At 44.9% G+C, this 18,445-nt stretch overlaps 2 protein-coding genes across 2 annotated transcripts in view; both read left to right on the plus strand.

Annotated features, from left to right (window-relative positions):
* The window catches only part of mpv17l (MPV17 mitochondrial membrane protein like), a 31,533-nt gene extending 29,198 nt beyond the window's left edge, over positions 1-2,335 (plus strand). The window contains exon 5 of the mRNA XM_078559127.1: positions 1,523-2,335. Within this exon, the coding sequence (XP_078415253.1) occupies positions 1,523-1,640 (118 nt within the window). The 3' untranslated portion in view covers positions 1,641-2,335. The remainder of the gene's footprint in view (positions 1-1,522) is intronic.
* The window catches only part of LOC144691075 (bMERB domain-containing protein 1-like), a 121,969-nt gene that overhangs the window by 19,490 nt on the left and 84,034 nt on the right, over positions 1-18,445 (plus strand). The window lies entirely within an intron of this gene.

An 18,445-nucleotide genomic window follows, 5' to 3' on the forward strand; every position in this document is an offset into this window, starting at 1 on the left:
TGTCCCCTGACTCCTTCCCTGGGCTTCCTCATAACTAATAGAGCCTGCATGTTTACAAATCTTTGCTCTTTCTACCCCCAAAATCATTTCAAGAAATATGAATGGCATAGACATTTCTCTACATAAATATTACGATATTCTTTGTTAACATACACATGAATTTGGAGCAGGAGCAGGCCACTCGGCCCCTTGAGCCTGTTCCACCAATCAATTACGTCATTCCCATCTACCCCGATAACCTTTCACTCCCTTGTTTATCAATAATCTATCTAGCTCTGCCTTAAAAATATTCAAAGACTCTGTTTCCACAGTCTTTTGAGGAAGAAAGTTCCAAAGACTCACTATTCTCCAAGAGAAAAAAATTCTCTTTATCTCTGTCTTAACTGGCTGATCCCTTATTTTTAAACAGTGACCCCAGTTCTAGATTCCCCCACAAGGAGAAACATTCTTTCCACATCCACCCTGTCAAGACCCCTCATGATCTCATATGTTTTAACCTAGTTGCCTCTTACTCTTCTAAATGCCAATGGATACAAGCCTAACCTGTTCAACCTTCCCTCATAAGACAACCCACCCATAGTCTGGTAAACCTTCTTTAAACTGCTTCCAATGCATTTACATCCTTCCTTAAATAAGGAGGCCAATACTATACACAGTATTCCAAATGTGGTCTCACCAATGCCCTGTAAAACTGAAGCATAACCTCTCCACTTTTGTATTCAATTCCCTAACAATAAACAATAACATTCCATTAGCTTTCCCAGTTACTTGCTGTTCCTGCATACTAACCTTTTGTGATTCATGTACTAGGACCCCCAGATCCCTCTGCATCTCAGAGCTCTGCAGTCTCTCACCATTTAGATAATATGCTTATTTTTTATTCTTCCTGCCAAAATGGACAATTTCACATTTTCACACATTATACTGCATTTGCCAGATCCTTTGCCCACTCACTTAACCTATCTATATCCCTCTGTAACCTCCTTAGGTCCTCTTCACAACTTACTTTCCTACTTACCTTTGTATCATCAGCAAAGTTAGCAACCATACCTTTGGTCCCTTCATCCAAGTAATTTATATAAATTGTAAAATGTTGAGGCCCAGCATTGACCCCGTGGCACTACTCGTTACATCTTGCCAACCAGAAAATGACCCATTTATACCTACTCTCTATTTCCTGTTAGCTAGCCAATCTTCTATCCATGCCAATATGCTACCCTCATGAGCTTTTATTTTCCATTGATGTGGCAGCTTATCAGATGCTTTCTGGAAATCTAAGTACAGAACATCCACCAGTTCCCCTTTATCCACAGCACATTTTACTTTTTCAAAGAGCTTCAATAAATTGGTTAAACATGATTTCCTTTTCACAAAACCATGTTGATTCTGTCTGATTACCTTGAATTTATCTAAGTGCCCTGCTATAACATCTTTAATAAAGCTTCTAACCTTTTGCCTATGACAGATGTTAAGCTAACTAGCCTGTAATCTCCTGCTTTCTGTCTTCCTTTTTGAATAAAAGAGTTACATTCGCTATTTTCCAATCCAATGGAACCTTCCCCGAATCTAGGGAATTTTGGAAAATTAAAACCAACACATCAACCATCTCATGGGCCACTTCTTTTAAGACCCTTGAATGAAGTCCATCAGGACCCGGGGACATGGCAGCCCGCAGCTCCAACAATTTGCTCAGTACCACTTCCCCAGTGATTGTAATTTTTCTGGGTTCCTCCCATCAACTAGAATTTTAAACAACAACCAAAACATTTGCAAATAGATACTAATTACGTTTTTAAAAATAGAATATTGCTGAAAAGAGAGACATCTTGCCAAAGCTTTTTGTCTTGCACTCATCAGGACAAATGCAAGAATGCCAAAATTCAAATGATCACAACAATTTATATTACTTGAGAAAAGGGTGATGATCGACTCTGATTGGTCAAGGCATTGCCATGGAGAAAGCAAAGGAGGACTGTAGGCTTTCCAAGCTCCTTGGTAATTCAAAAAAGGTGCAAGGCTTGAGCGTATTCCTTTTGTTTGCAGAGCTTGGTTACCTCCATATGAATGTACGTCACTTCTAGGAAGTGTAAATGAACCACACTATGAGCTTGACTGATTATCTTAAATTGGTTTTTGGTGTAGGTATTAGCGCACTCAGGATTGTTCAGCAAATGCTGTACAATCACAGAATCACATCTAACAGGAGACATTTTGTTCAAGTGGTATTCAAGAAACAATTGATGTTTAAAGGATTTATTAAAATATCAAACAATACATTTGTAATGATTTTACTTTCTTATGGACATAAAAGAATGGGTAGAGGTTAATATTGTGCTGTTTGGCATGACAAATACACTTATAGGGTGTACTTAGCCAGAAAATACCTTGAGGTTTCTGTGTCTCCACCTATCCCAGAGGGGATAAGGCAACCAATCATCTGGAACAGAAAGGAAAGCAGCACATAGCAAAAAAAACCCTGGGATTTAATGTACTTTGTAAAACTGAAAATCAACAAATACCTTATTACAGTATAAAGTCTCAGGAGGTTAACTTGACAATAAAAAGGTAGAAGTGTAAGTAAACATTTCTTTGAAATGTTGGGTTTTGATGTAATTTATATAAACTTACCTGGTACTACCTGTTACTGTGCCGTATGTCCATGGTATCCCGATATCGTGGGATTGTCATTGTAAGAAATACATTTACCATTTCACAGTCTAGTATTAAGATCTTTATTGAATGTTTGTGAAGTTGGAATAACAAATCATTTGTGAAAATAGCAGTAAAATAATAACAAATCCATGAAGTGAATGTGACCCAGGCTCCCCTGATACCTTATATCCCGAGTGTGATATTGGTTAGTTTAACGTATTTGTTGCTATTGACTAGGCTGGTGGGGAGCTATAGTTCTCTCAATGCCAAAGTTGCTGGAAGCAAAAAATTTGACATCATGGAAAAAATCCATTCAGCCCTTTGTGTCTGCGTGAGAGAGGCAATTCTATTGTCCTGACCTTCCTCCATACCTTTCAACATTTTTCTTTTTCAGATATTTATCCATTTCCCTTTTAAAGGCCATTATGAATTCCCTCACTGTGTCTGGTAGGGGATTCCATATCCTGACAACACTTTTCATGATAATAAGAAAAGAATCTCCTCAACTGTCTCTATTATTTTGGTGATCTTAAATTTATGTCCTCCAATTACCAACACACTGGCCAGTGGAAATAGCTTTCCCTCATTTATCTTATCAAAACCCCCTCATGATTTTGACCACCTCTATAAGATCTCCTTTTACCCTTCAATGTTCCAATGAAAAGAACTCCTAGTTCTTCAATCTCTCATCATAACTAAAGATGTATCATCTTAATGAATCTCTGCGCTCCCTCCAATGCCTTATGATATTTCCAAAAATATCTTGCAGAAATATGGATACGAAACTGTGGCCTAATCTATTCCTAATTGATGAGCACTGTTTTCTGATTGGAGGTACACAAGTCCATTAACATTAGATGGGAATTAGCCATTGCTGCAATGCCTCCACATCAATTAGCCCACCTAACTTCACTGTCCATGTTTACAGATGAAGACTGATCACTTGGGCAAATTTTTATTCATTTTTTTTAATGGGATGTGGCAAATCACTGGCTGGGTCAGCATTTATTGCCCATCCCTAACTGCCCTTATTCAGAGGGCATTTAAGAGTCAACCACATTGCAGTGCACCTAGAGTCACATGTAGGCCAGACCAGGTATAGACAGCAGATTCCTGTCAGTGCATCAGCTCCAGATTCCTGTCAGTGCATCAGCTCCAGATTCCTGTCAGTGCATCAGCTCCAGATTCCTGTCAGAGCAGGACATCAGCTCCAGATTCCTGTCAGAGCAGGACATCAGCTCCAGATTCCTGTCAGTGCAGGGCATCAGCTCCAGATTCCTGTCAGTGCAGGGCATCAGCTCCAGATTCCTGTCAGAGCAGGACATCAGCTCCAGATTCCTGTCAGTGCATCAGCTCCAGATTCCTGTCAGGACATCAGCTCCAGATTCCTGTCAGGACATCAGCTCCAGATTCCTGTCAGTGCATCAGCTCCAGATTCCTGTCAGGACATCAGCTCCAGATTCCTGTCAGTGCAGGGCATCAGCTCCAGGTTCCTGTCAGTGCATCAGCTCCAGATTCCTGTCAGTGCATCAGCTCCAGATTCCTGTCAGTGCAGGACATCAGCTCCAGATTCCTGTCAGTGCATCAGCTCCAGATTCCTGTCATTGCATCAGATCCAGATTCCTGTCAGTGCTTCAGCTCCAGATTCCTGTCAGTGCAGGGCATCAGCTCCAGATTCCTGTCAGTGCTTCAGCTCCAGATTCCTGTCATTGCATCAGCTCCAGATTCCTGTTAGTGCATCAGCTCCAGATTCCTGTCAGTGCATCAGCTCCAGATTCCTGTCAGTGCATCAGCTCCAGATTCCTGTCAGAGCATCAGCTCCAGATTCCTGTCAGTGCATCAGCTCCAGATTCCTGTCAGTGCTTCAGCTCCAGATTCCTGTCAGTGCATCAGCTCCAGATTCCTGTCAGTGCAGGGCATCAGCTCCAGATTCCTGTCATTGCATCAGCTCCAGATTCCTGTCAGTGCTTCAGCTCCAGATTCCTGTCAGTGCAGGACATCAGCTCCAGATTCCTGTCAGTGCAGGGCATCAGCTCCAGGTTCCTGTCAGTGCATCAGCTCCAGATTCCTGTCAGTGCATCAGCTCCAGATTCCTGTCAGTTCTTCAGCTCCAGATTCCTGTCAGTGCAGGACATCAGCTCCAGATTCCTGTCAGTGCAGGACATCAGCTCCAGATTCCTGTCAGTGCAGGACATCAGCTCCAGATTCCTGTCAGTGCAGGACATCAGCTCCAGATTCCTGTCAGTGCAGGGCATCAGCTCCAGGTTCCTGTCAGTGCATCAGCTCCAGGTTCCTGTCAGTGCATCAGCTCCAGATTCCTGTCAGTGCATCAGCTCCAGATTCCTGTCAGTGCTTCAGCTCCAGATTCCTGTCAGTGCAGGACATCAGCTCCAGATTCCTGTCAGTGCAGGGCATCAGCAATGGGGGAGGTGAAGCCAGACCCCCTGTGATGTCAGCAGCTGCCGTAAACCAGGTAAGTTTAAAGGTCCCAGCCACTTTGAGGAGTCAGGGTGAAGGTAAGTGTGTAAGGTAAGTGGATGAGAAGTTAGGTTGATCAGGGGTGGGGAGGGGGGAATTGGGTTGTTGGTTGGTGGCGGGGTGAGGTGGGGTTTGGATGGCGGAAGGCTCAGGGGGAAGGGTCAGGCTGATTGGTAGAGGCCACTTGCCAACCAGTCAGCATTCATTTCTCATACAATATAAAAATTGTTGCTTCTCCTGACATTGATATTCTTGCAATTGTCCTGATGAGTGCAAGACAAAAAGCTTCAACAAAATGTCTTTTCTCAGCAATACTCATATTCTGTGCTACCAAAAGACTTTCTTAAGTTTTTAAAGGCTGACATTACTAATAGGGAGGGAGAGAGAGAGAGGGAAATGGGCCTTTAAATTAGTGGTGGGCACCAATTTTCAATTCACAGCCAAACCCCTCTCCCACCGGATGTCCCAATTGAGACAAATTGATGGCCAATTGGGTACGGAGCCCCACCCACACCTTCACAACGCTAATTGTCTGGCAATCCCGCTGGCTGGCCGCTGATTGGCTAGTTGATGCGCTGAAATGGCGGAGGTGAGAGCAAGAGGACCGCACACCTCCTGTGTCGCCTCCCTTAACCCACCGGAAACCGGAACATCTAGCCTCATGGCCGGAGTTGATCAGTCAGCCAAGCCTTGAGGATGTTCCAGTGAAGCTCAACGCAAACTGGAGGAACAGCACCTCATCTTCCGACTAGGCACTTTACAGCCTTCCGGACTGAATATTGAGTTCAACAACTTTAGATCATGAACTCTCTTCTCCATCCCCACCCCCTTTTTTTTCAATAATTTATATAGATTTTTCTTTTCCCACCTATTTCCATTATTTTTAAATGTATTTCCATCCATTGTTTTATATCTACCTTTTAGCCTATTTCGATCTCTTCCCCCCACCCCACCCCCACTAGGGCTATCTGTCCCTTGCTCATCCTGCTTTCTACCCTTAATGTCCCCATTTGCACATTTCTTAGCTAATATTACCACTGTCAACATCTCTTTGTCCTTTTGTGTATGACATCTTTTGGCAAACTCCACCTATCACTGGCCCTCTATCCAGCTCCACCTGTCCCACCCCCCTTTAAACCAGCTTATATTTCACCTCTTTTCTATTTTTCCTTAGTTCTGGTGAAGAGTCATACGGACTCGAAATGTTAACTATATTCCTCTCCGCAGATGCTGTCAGACCTGCTGAGTTTTTCCAGGTATTTTTGTTTTTGTTTAGTTATAACTAGTTCGTTCAAAGTCCTGGTCACTGGAAACGTGTCAATCAGACAGACTCTGTTACAATGTAACTAACAGAAATCACAGCTTCAGCAAAAAGGACAATTCATTGTAGGAAGTAAAGGGAAGAATAAACCTTTGAAATATATAAAGGTCTGATTGGGGAGTCTAAAACACGGGCGTACAGTCTCGGGATAAGGGACCAGTCATTTTGGACTGAGATGAGGAGAAATTTATTCACTCAAATGTGAATCTTTGGAATTCTCTACCCCAGGGGGTTGTGGACGCTCCATCGTTGAATATATTTCAGGCTGGGACAGACAGATTTTTGGTCTCTCAGGGAATTAAGGGATATGGGGAGCGGGTGGGAAAATGGAGTTGAAGCCCAAGATCAGCCATGATTGTTTTGCATGGCGGAGCAGACTCAACAGGCTATGTGGTCTACTCCTGCTCCTATTACTTATGTTCTTCTGCCTGGCATTTAGTTTGTGTGTCTATTACACAAGAGTCATATACAAATTATACGTTACCAACACATGGGCTTCAGCGGTTCAAGAAGGCAGCTCACCACCAACTTCTCAAGGGCAATTAGGGATGGGCAATAAATGCTGGCCTGGCCAGCAACATCCATGAATGAACCATGAATGAATAAAAAAAAACTGATGGACTGAACTGCCACGTTCATAAAATGGCAACAAATTAGGACCTAAGACAAGAACGCAACAACGGGAAAGTAAAAAGTGATAATGAAAAGTAATGAAAAATATCAATCAATAAGTTCCAATGAGGTGTGAAGACTACCAATCAAAAATCAGCCACCAGCAAACGATGATGAGTAAAAACAACACTGAGGTGGTTTGGAGAAATAATGAAATTACTCAATTTAGATTGTGAAGTTCTTTTGACTGCTTTCATACCTCCTCAGTAAATTGATCAACATAGTGCTAAATGTAAGATTTATAATGTAGAAAATACATTAAAAAATTACACAATTCATAACAAATTTATTAACTTGCCCGTGTCAAGTTTTTTCAGCGTTTGAAATTTCTTCAATCATGGCCTGAATTTGATGCTCCCTCACCAGCGGGTTTGTGGGTGGGAGGTGGGGGGGGGGTGAACGTAAAATTCCTCGGACGGGCTTCCCGCTGGGATTCCCCCGTCTGTCCCGACCTCTTTGCAATTTTGACGCTGGGGCGGGCGACTGAAGGGCCGTTTCCCGTCCTGCCTCAATTTTCAGGCTGGCGGAAGGAGCTGCCAGGTATGGGAGTAGCTCGAAAATAATCGGGTTCAGGCTTCGGGCAGGAAGTGGGGTGGGGTGGGGGGGGGGGGTAGGGGGGGTGGCGCCTCCATTAGCAGCCCCTTTTTAACTTAAAGCGCCCAACCCCTTAAGGTCCAGTAACTGCAGGACCTCCCACCCCACCTTGGCCCCTGATACCCCAATCCCCCACTGTCCTCCCCCCCTTCCCCAAAGCCTCCCCTCTCCTCCCTGCCCTGAGACCCCCCCAAAGCTTACCTCTTCCTGGGCTCCCGGGACTTGGGGCTCTGGGGACTGCGTGCAGTACCAGCCCTGTCCAGTGCAGCTTCTGGCACGGTAGGAACTAGAGGGGCTTCCTCCCGAGTGAGGGGCAGTCAATTATTACAATGGAAGCATACTATTTTCTTTACATCACTTGTAGGTTCTTGCCTATCTCCTTTATTATTTTGGCATCCTTCTGTCTGTTTCCTAGAACTGGTACCTTTTCCGTCACCAAATTTTCTATTCCTCCAGTTTCCCTGTTGATCCCCAGATGACGATTTCCCCATATGTAACTGTCTGTTTGAGATATCATAGGTATCAGCTAAAACTGCCGCTTCTCAGATCTTTGATACTTGATGCTCATCTAAATAAGTCTTAATGGTTACTGGAATGCTATTTCAGAATTCCTGCATAATCAAAACTTCCCTCGCATTAATAAAAATCTGTTCCAACTTTAATGAGTGAAATCATTGACCCCACAGCATTTCTCACTTGCAAATTCTACAAATGACTGAGTAGGCTTTTTGTTTATGGCCTTAAACTTTAATTGATAAACTTCAGGGTCAAGCTCATAAGCATTAAGCATGCCCTTTTAATTGCTTCTTAGTCTGCAGGTTGCTCTTCTGACAGACTAGAGTACAGAATCATAGCTGTTCCTGTCAGGATACTTTGTAGCATTATGGTCCAAGCACCTTTGGCCATAAAAACTTCACAGCTATCTTTTCAAATGAGGTAGAATGTTTCCCTCTGGCACTGGGACTTGAGTTCATGGAGCTTCCTGAAGGTATTGGTCAATTATCAGTTGGTAGAAGATACTCAAGACTTCTGCTCCCTCCGGCAGCGGGAATCATGGTGGTGGGAGGGCACTTCATTTGGCGGGAGGCAAAGGAATCTGTTCTCCGACGGTGGGATAAACTGTTAGAATTTTCTTCTCCCGACTTCCGAGGCGGGTTAAAAGCGGGTCAATGTTCCTGACGAGCAATGTTGGGAATGCTATTTGCATGCGTTAGCATCTCATGCATACTCATTAAAAGTCCACCTTGCCAGAATGAAGTTCCCGGCCAGCGAGAGTTTAGAAACGCTCAGTTTTATGACTGTGTGGAAGGGACGTGCACCTGGTGAGCTTCACCTCTCCCACGGCTTTGAGGTCTGTAGATGCCGCTTTCACCTTCTTGGGGCCCACACATAACGTCACTCGTCTCGAGTGCTGGTAGCAAAAGCTGCACTGAGGCTGCACATGGGAGGCAGGTGAAGGCTGGAAGTTTGGGGGTGTGGGGGGAAGAGTGTCTGGGGAAGTGGGGGTGAAGAAAGAGAGAAAGAGCGAGAGAGCGTCTTAGAGGGTGGGGTTGGCGGTGTTGCCAGTGGGGTCCTGGGGAGTGAACTCAGGGCACCAGTGACAGGAGGGAACAGTCACAGTCAGAGGGGGCAGTGGGATGAGGTAGGGTGGCAGGTCCAGGGTGAGAGTCTGGTAGGTGAAGGTTTTGTGGGGGCAGGGGTCATGGAGGCAGATCAGACAGGTAGCTCGGATAACAGGAGGTGGCAGGGTCAGGGTCAGGGTCAGGGTCAGGGTGGGCTTGGGGAAGGTAATGGATGTTGGCTCTGAGGGTCGGAAAGACATGTGGAGGTGGATCGTGATAGGGTCCAGGGTAACGGGGCAGGTTCAAGGGTGACAGAGGTGGGAGGAATGGTGATATTGGGTGGGTCTATGGTGATGGGGGAATGTTGGTGGGTGACAGGGAGGGTAGAAGGTGGTGGAGTGAGTCTGGAAGGTGACGCGCACCAATCTGACCCTGACCCCCACAGTTAGTCAGTCAGTGAGGTTTCCCCGAGGTGGGAGGAGGGTCTTTTCCTGTAGGTGGAGCTCGAGGTCAGCAGGTGGGTGACTAAGGGGACACCCTAATAATTATGAGGCAACCGGATATCAACCATGATCAGCTGTGTCCCCCCCCTGCTATGGTAAAGCCCACATTGCAGCAGGTTTGTTCCTGACTCATGGGTCTCATAACATCGAGATCCTCAAGGTGTGGCACTGCCATTCATTCTGTGCCATTTGCAATCGGCTGCACGCAGAGGCAGGGATGGAGGGAGGGAGGTGGATGTCTCCAAGGGGCACAGCTGGCGATGGGCAGCCAACTCACGACTCCAAACCTCCATCCTCCTGTGTGAATGGACATGGCTGACAGGACTCATGTGGTTAGTGTTTCTGTGCTGCCAAGGCAATGGTCTCTCGATAGGGTCTTGAGGGCAGTGGAGGCAAGCGGAATAGTGTCAGAGGGAGGCTTCTGGCACATAGCTCTCATCACCCTGGTCAAAGAGCAATGTCTTCACGCGCAGTCATGTATGAACAGGAGGAACACCCATCTCTGCTCCTCCAGGGTGTCCTTTACCTGGAAGGGGTGGGGTGGGGATGTCATGTCTAAACGGAGGCCAGGCAAAGGGCTTAACACTGGGTGAGATGGAGGGAAACCTGTAAAGGATACGCCACTAAATTTATCACTTTAATTTGTTCACATAGTCACTGAGGCGTTGATGATGCAGGCTGTAGGCAATCCTGCCTTGGCAATGCCTCCCATCCAGATGAGGAGGAGGAGGGCCCATCTCTGATTGGTACAGGGCCAGGGGGAGCAAGGGCCTGAGCAGCAAGAGGCAGCGGGGCCTCAGGAAGGTCAGGATGCTGGTGAACAGGGTCCACTGCAACGACGAACATTGGCCTAACCATGGGTGTGTCCCCGGTGGTGCTCTTATCTAGAAATGAGTGAAAGGCAATGCTGGAGGTGCCCTCATTTGTCCCGGGATGTGGTTGCTCACACCTGCCGGCTTCTCCAGTATGAGCTGCGGCTGCCAGGGCTCTGGAGGAGTAATACGGAGCTCCCGCCTGTACTGAGTGAGTTTAATTGTTGATTTACTGATTTGCGCTGGCCTGCCTATAGATTCTAATTTAAGTAATTCATTCCCTTAGAATAAATTCTCCCTTACCATAAATTCTCATTTACTTTCTTCCCCCTAGCAATCCCTATGAGGTAATGATGGGGTGGGTGACTTTCTGCCTGATCCTCCACAAGATTAGCTGTGGAATAAATGAGCTGAACAGTGGAAGATCGCGGGTGATCAGCTGTCCAGTAGGAATCACACTGACTTTCCCACCCGCCACTGGACTTAGACTCCAGCACAGGAGATTCTGCCCTCAGTCTGTTGCAGACGATTGTTCTTTGCATACATTAGTTTTATTCTACATCAGCATTCTGTAGACTAAACTCCCAGAGTTCAGATTAATGCTGTCTTCCTGCTGATTCTTTCAAAATCTTGAGGGGTCTAATAGAACCATTGAAAAGTTACAACACAGAAGGAGGCCATTCAGCCCATCTTGTCCATGCCATCCCGAGGACACCCAGATGCCCTTCCTAATCCCACCCTCCTGCACCTGGCCCATAGCCCTGCAACTTACAGCACTTTAGGTGCAGATCCAGGTACTTTTTAAAAGAGTTTAAAGTTTCTGCCTCTACCACCAACTTGGGCAGCGAATTCCAGACACCCGCTACCCTCTGCGTAATAAAGTTCTTCCTCATGTCCCCTCTACACCTTCTGCCACTTATCTTGAATCTATGTCCCCTGGTTCTAGAATTCTCCACCAAGGGAAACAATTTTATCCTGGCCACTCTATCTATTCCCCACATAATTTTGTACACCTCAATCAAGTCACCTCTCAGTCTTCTTTGTTCTAAGGAAAATAACCCCAACTTATCCAATTTCTCCTTGTAGCTACACTTTTCTAACCCTGGCAACATTCTTGTAAACCTCCTCTGCACTCTCTCCAGAGCTATTACGTCCTTCCTGTAATGTGGTGACCAGAACTGCACACAATACTCCAGTTGTGGCCTCACCGGTGTTTTATACAATTCCAACATTATATCCTTACTTTTATATTCTATACCTCTGCCAATGAAGGGGAGCATTCCATATGCCTTCTTTACAACCTTGTCTACTTGAACTGGTGCCTTCAGGGACCTATGTACTTGTACGCCAAGTTCTCTCACTTCATCTACACCTCTTAATATATTCCCATTTATTTTGTAATCCCTGTAACTGTTTGACCTCCCTAAATGTATGACCTCACACTTCTCTATGTTAAAATCCATCTGCCACTTTACCACCCACTCCACCAACCCATCTATATCGTTTTGGAGATTATGGCTCCTCTACTGTATCCACTACTCGGCCAATCTTCGTGTCATCTGCAAATTTCCCAATTGTGCCCCCCACGTTCACATCCAAATCGTTAATATATAACACAAACAGCAAGGGTCCCAACACTGTGGAACACCACTTGAGACAACTTTCCATTCGCAAGGGCATCCATCGACCATTACATAAGACCATCATAAGACATAGGAGCAGAAATTAGGCCATTCGGCCCATCGAGTCTGCTCCCCCAGACTCTGCCAAATTACCCTTTGTTTCCTGTTACAAAGCTAACCTTTTATCTAGTTTGCCACATTACCCTGAATCCCATGGGCTTTTACTTTCCTGACCAATCTGCCATGTGGGACCTTGTCAAATGCCTTGCTAAAATCCATATACACAACATCCACTGCACTAACTTCATCAACCCTTCTTGTCACTTCCTCAAAGAATTCAATCAAATTTGTGAGGCAAGACCTTCCTTTAACAAATCCATGCTGACCACACCTGACTAGTCCATGCCTTTCCACATGACAGTTAATCCTATCTCTCAGGATTGATTCTACTAATTTGCTCACCACCTATGTAAGACCAACTGGCCTACAATTGTTTGGCATTTCCTTTGATCTCTTTTTAAACAATGGAACTACGTTTGCATTTTTCCAGTCCTCTGGTACCTCCCCTGTATCTAGTGAAGATTGGAAAATCATCATGCAGTAGATAGGGGTAAAGCTGTTCCACGAGTGGAAGGCTCAAGAACGAGAGGGCACAGATTTAAGTTAATTGGCAAAAGAAGCAATGGAGACATGAGGAGAAACTCTTTCATGCAATGGGTGGTTAGGCCCTGAATGCACTGTTTGAGAGGGTGGTGGAGGCAGATTCAATTAAGGCATTCAAGAGGGAATTAGATTGTTATCTGAAAAGGAAGAATGTGCAGGTTTACGGGGAGAAGGCAGGGTATTAGCACTAGGTGAATTACTCCTTCAGAGAACCATGATGGGCCGAATGGCACTATAACAGTTCCGTAATTTTTTCTGTTTCAAATAAATAGCCCCATATTTTGGAACAGGTGGAGTCACAATACCCCAACATTTTTTTTCATGATGACAGCAGGACTGTCAATTCACAGGATGTGTCAGGAGTTGCTGTTTATGAGCCATACCCCTCCCTAACACTTGTACCTATCCCCTATGCACACACCATTGCTTCAAGAGTATAACCTTTGACTCTCCATGAGCAATACCACGGTGTGTTTTAATCATGTAAATATCGAAGTGAAAGCAGGAGAGTTGCGGGGTCAAAGGAGAGAATAAAAAATAAATAAGCAGCTATCACTAAGGTAGGAAGAGTAAATTACTTTGATAATGGAAGTAGATTAGGAAAGAATAAATAAAATTACTTTAATCTCAAACAAGTTTAGTAAATTGGTAGGTAAGTAGTGTCAAAAATACTGAGGTGGGGCAATGGGGGTTTTTCTCCTTTTGAACTTGGACATCAAATAATTGCCCGAAGGACAGAGGATGTTTAGCAGAGGAAGACTGTACATCCAGAACAGACCCCACCTCATTATCAAATTGTTACCGGTGTGAGTTCCCCAGCTCAATTTTCCTGCACGCTCTTTGTCTAGCTAATTAATTAATGCCCAAGTCCAAAAGAGGCACATGTGCCCCAGTTATATCTCTCAGGCCTGTGTCTTTCAGTAGCTGTAAGATGTATCATATTTTAAAATGTATAATATTTCACCTTCTGTCAGTCGTACATTACTTCAGTAAATCTAAGGTAGCACAGTGAAGGTTGATCTGCTTCACAGAGCAGTGATAACCTTCAGATATCACGTTCCAGAGAAGCATGATGAAAACTTTAAAACATGATTTCACTCTTCCTCTCTCTCGCACATAAACACCCACTCCTCCCCCCAACAACACACGCACACACACATACATTTAGGACTGAGATGAGGGGAAATTTCTTCACCCAGAGAGTGGTGAACCTGTTGAATTCGTTACCACAGAAAGTAGTTGAGACCAAAACATTGTATGTTTTCAAGAAGGAGTTAGATATAGCTCTTGGGAAAGGGATCATAGGGTATGGGGAGAAAGCGGGAGCAGGCTATTGAGTTGGATGATCAGCCATGATCATAATGAATGGCGGAGCAGGCTCGAAGGGCCGAATGGCCTACTCCTGCTCCTAGTTTCTATGTTTCTATGTTTCGATACATAGGGCTTAATTTAATTGCCATGGTAGTGGCCCATCCACCAGCCAGAGAGCCAGTGGCCACCCCCTTGCAGCCATTTCCCGGGAGCCCTGATGGGACTAAATCCCAAACAGGCACTTACCTGCCTGTCACCTGGGTTCCTACGACCCTCAGGATGAGGATCAGACCTCCAAGTGCTGCCGGCCAATCAGAGAGCCGGCAGTGCTTCAGATCCAGCCACACGATTAGGAGCACTATGGTGGTTGGTGGGAGGTGGGGGGGGGGGTGGTGGGGGAGTGTGGATGTGGGTGGGGGAGGGGGGAGGGGGGAGGGGGTGGTCTTTCTGCAGTGGGTGGCTCATGCCAGCGGCAGCACTCTTCATTGGGCACAGGGTGCCTGATCAGGAGGGTGCCCTCACCCCACCCAGCAGCCAGGCTGCCCATGTGGCATGGCCACACCCACCCACACTGCTGGTAAAATACCAGCGGCGGCAGGATGAGGCCCTTAAGTGGCCCTTAATTGGTCTACCTATGAGTTTGCCATGGAAAATCTACCAGTTTAACTTATAACCATTTATTTACCTACCAATGGTGCATTACAACCTGCGTTTTTTGTGAATAAAACCTCTGCTCAAAATCTCAGTATCGACCTAATCATTCTAAACAGCCTCCAGTTCCTGACAGATGCTCTGACAGTGTAGCAGAACAAACTGTTAAACCCGCGTTCCTTAGAGAACTTGAACAATTAATTACCTTATAGAGTTGACTGCAGGAAGCCCAGCAAGCATTGAATTAAGATTGCTTCGCTGTGCTTTTTTTTTTTAAAGCTATAACACTTAGATGTCGAAAATCCTGGATCCCTCTCTGCCACCATACCTACCAGACAGCGCCACCATGTCCTGATGGTGAACTGTGATCCTGGCCCTCTCACAGTGGTCAGAGTCAGGGTGAGGGCAGGAAATTTAAATTGAACAGGCGGGTGTCGGTGTGGAGGAACCTTGGCTATCTACTGGTGGGCGGGTGGGCTGGTGAGGAGTGGGGGAGGGGGTGGAGAGGAAAACGCAATACATAAAAACCACATATAGAACGAGCCGGCAGAACTAAAAAGTAAATCGATCTTTGACTGTTAAATCATGGCCAGATAGAGAGAGGGGCTAGAGAATTAATGATATACTAATTATACACAACTTTTCAAAAGTATGGTTCAATGTTCAAATAGTCAGTGATGGAGCAAGGGCACTCACTGTTCATTTCCAATAGAGCTGCCAAAATGATCTGAAGCCCTCTGAATTATAGTTTTCTCCTTCCGTGATGGAAGTTTAAGTCTGGCACCAAATAAAGGGAAAGTCTGATCATGCAGCAGCAGTGATGTCAGCAAGTTGAGTAAGCAGCCAATCACAATGAAGTATTCTCACGGAAAACCAGGAAGGTAAAGCACTCAATCGCTTAACCCTTAATTTAAATTTTCAGGCAGCAAATTAAATGATTACGAAGGGATTAAGACAGAAGCTAAAATAAATATAAACAAACTTTACTAAAAAGAACAAAAGTATTTACTTAAATATGTGGATTTTTAAAATAAATTTGACATTCCACAAACATAAAATGAGCTTTTCAAGGTCAGTGAGAGTGTTTATCAGTAATTATGAAGTTAGTACACCAAGAGTACACTTCATTCAACAAGGAGCAGCCTTCTAAGGGTTTGACAGGGGGCTGGAGGCCTGGAATTTTGCTCCCGGGTTGGGTGAGCAGAGTCTGGAGAATTCCCGGCAAATCCAACTTTTAAAAATGGCTGCCACCCACCACACTTCACTCTTATCCCCTCCATGCCAACTGACCTAGTATCCCTTGATAGTCCTTTGATACTTTGACATTCTTTGACAGTTCCTTGACAGCTTCAACAGTTTCAATGAGTTTATGCACTTTTCACACAAATCATGTTTACTTTTAGCAATCCCAAAGAGGTACCTTACCACTCTCAAAGGGGTATCCTGCCTATCCAAATGAATCCACCAAGTTTAGACCTCCTCTTACCTGGTCTAATCTGCACACTACACTCCTGGCCCCCTAAAATCCCACTTCAGTGGAGGCAGCTGGTGATTTAAATGGTCAGCTGACTCCATAAACCACGCATGTGCACACCCTGGCCTGACTCCAGACCTGCCCCCATGAAAATAGGAAATGCTGTGTTTGAGGACAGGACTTAGAATTTCTGACCATTTTCGGGATCTTCGCCATGACGGGGAGCATTTCCATCGCACCGAAAATCTGGGCCTCTGATACATAAAAACCCATTTACTACATTTACATTGCTTTAATTGCAATAAGCCATATAACATCAAATGTTTCTTTCAATTACACAATCCCTTATAACAACAAGCATTGGAATTCATAGTCCCACTTCAAAGAGTCTGTAACCACTTGTAGCTGTCAATCAAACTGTGAAATGGCAGGCACCCTAATGTGATAATGGATGGTTGCGAAATCAGCCATGCAGCACTAATCCAGTAATGGAAACCCTCAGTCTTATATCAACAGACCGAGTGAAATAGCAAGCAATGGTTTTTTTTCCAGACATTTTTCTCCAGACATTATTTTCAAAGATCTAAAGGGCAGGACTTTTAAATTCCTTGACAGCTCACTTTGACAGGTGCTTTTGACAAGCCCTCTTGACAGTTTTGACAATCAATTTTGACAGGTGTATTGACAGTTCGAGTGAGCTTGACATTTAATGAGTTTATGCACTTTTTACACACATTTATCCCTACTTTTAACAATTTCAAAGGGCACCTTACCTCTCCTTAAGGGCACCTGCCCTCCCCAAAGGTATCCCAGGACTTTGTCCAAAGGGGTACCTTATTTCTCCAAAGGGGTACTCAGGCTATTAAATGAATCCACAAAGTTCTGATCAGCTCTTATCTGGTCTAATCTGCACACTCTGGGTTTCACTCTCCTGGCCTACCAAAATCTGACATTAGTGCTGGGAGCTGATGATTTAAATGGCCAGCAGCCTCCTTGAAACATGCATGTGCAAAACATGAACCTCCCTGATTCCTGCCCATGCAAAAATGGAAAGCGCCATTGTAGAAACACGCTCTGGGAGGCTTCACAGTCAAACAAAATTAACTTTATTTACATGAGAGCTTCTGTGGCTGCTTGTATCCAGCCAGCCCCTCATACAGCCATCTTTTTTCTTAGGAAACTCCTCCCTAGAATTTATTCCCCCCGCGCTAGCCACAGATTGGCTGAACAAATCACGTGACACCCCCCCCCCACCCCCCACCAACTCAGTTGAACTAATCTTAAAGTGACAGTCATCACAGCTATGTTCAGGGGCAGCACATTCCGGGCTCGCCCTCCATTTTTGCCATGGTGGGGAGACTCTCCATCCTGGTGGAAGTCCAAGTCTAACAGTGTAAGAGTGGAAGTTCTCATCAATCCGATTGATTTCGGTTGATTGCAGTCTGGGGAGGGGCCGCGTCACTCTGGAGAAGTGTAGAATCATTGAGAGAAGCTCTGGGTTTCCGCGTTGCTGTGGCACACGTGTGGCTACCGGGAGTTGCAGTTTCAGTGGGGTATTGACGGTGGATGTTTGTCATTCTGCCACTACCGCTACTGATGCAAAAACCTGGGCTAACGTTACCTATTTATTATAAAAGCAAAAAACTGCGGATGCTGGAAATCCAAAACAAAAACAAAAATACCTGGAAAAACTCAGCAGGTCTGGCAGCATCTGCGGAGAGGAGCACAGTTAACGTTTCGAGTCCGAATGACCCTTCAACAGAACTAAGTAAAAATAGAAGAGGGGTGAAATATAATTACCTATTTATTCTTGGGCATTGACAGGGTGTTTCTTGATTTAAGGAGGATTTTGTATAATGCAATGGGTTTCTATCTCACCTTCTTCAATGCTGTGGAAATTCTAGGTCAGGGGTGGGGAACACTTTCCTTATCACAGGCCATACACACATGGACAAGATCAGTCGTGAGCTGCACACGCGTGAAAATCAACTTAATTTTGTTATTTTTAAGGGAGAATATAGAAACATTCAACTCACCCGCTGTTTTAATACGATGGCTGAATTTGATTATATTGTTAACAGTTAATATATTAATCTAGCTGATGCTTTTATCCAAAGCAAATGCGTAATG

This window comes from Cetorhinus maximus, chromosome 15 (assembly GCF_964194155.1).
Source record: "Cetorhinus maximus chromosome 15, sCetMax3.hap1.1, whole genome shotgun sequence".
Taxonomy (NCBI): Eukaryota; Metazoa; Chordata; class Chondrichthyes; order Lamniformes; family Cetorhinidae; genus Cetorhinus; species Cetorhinus maximus.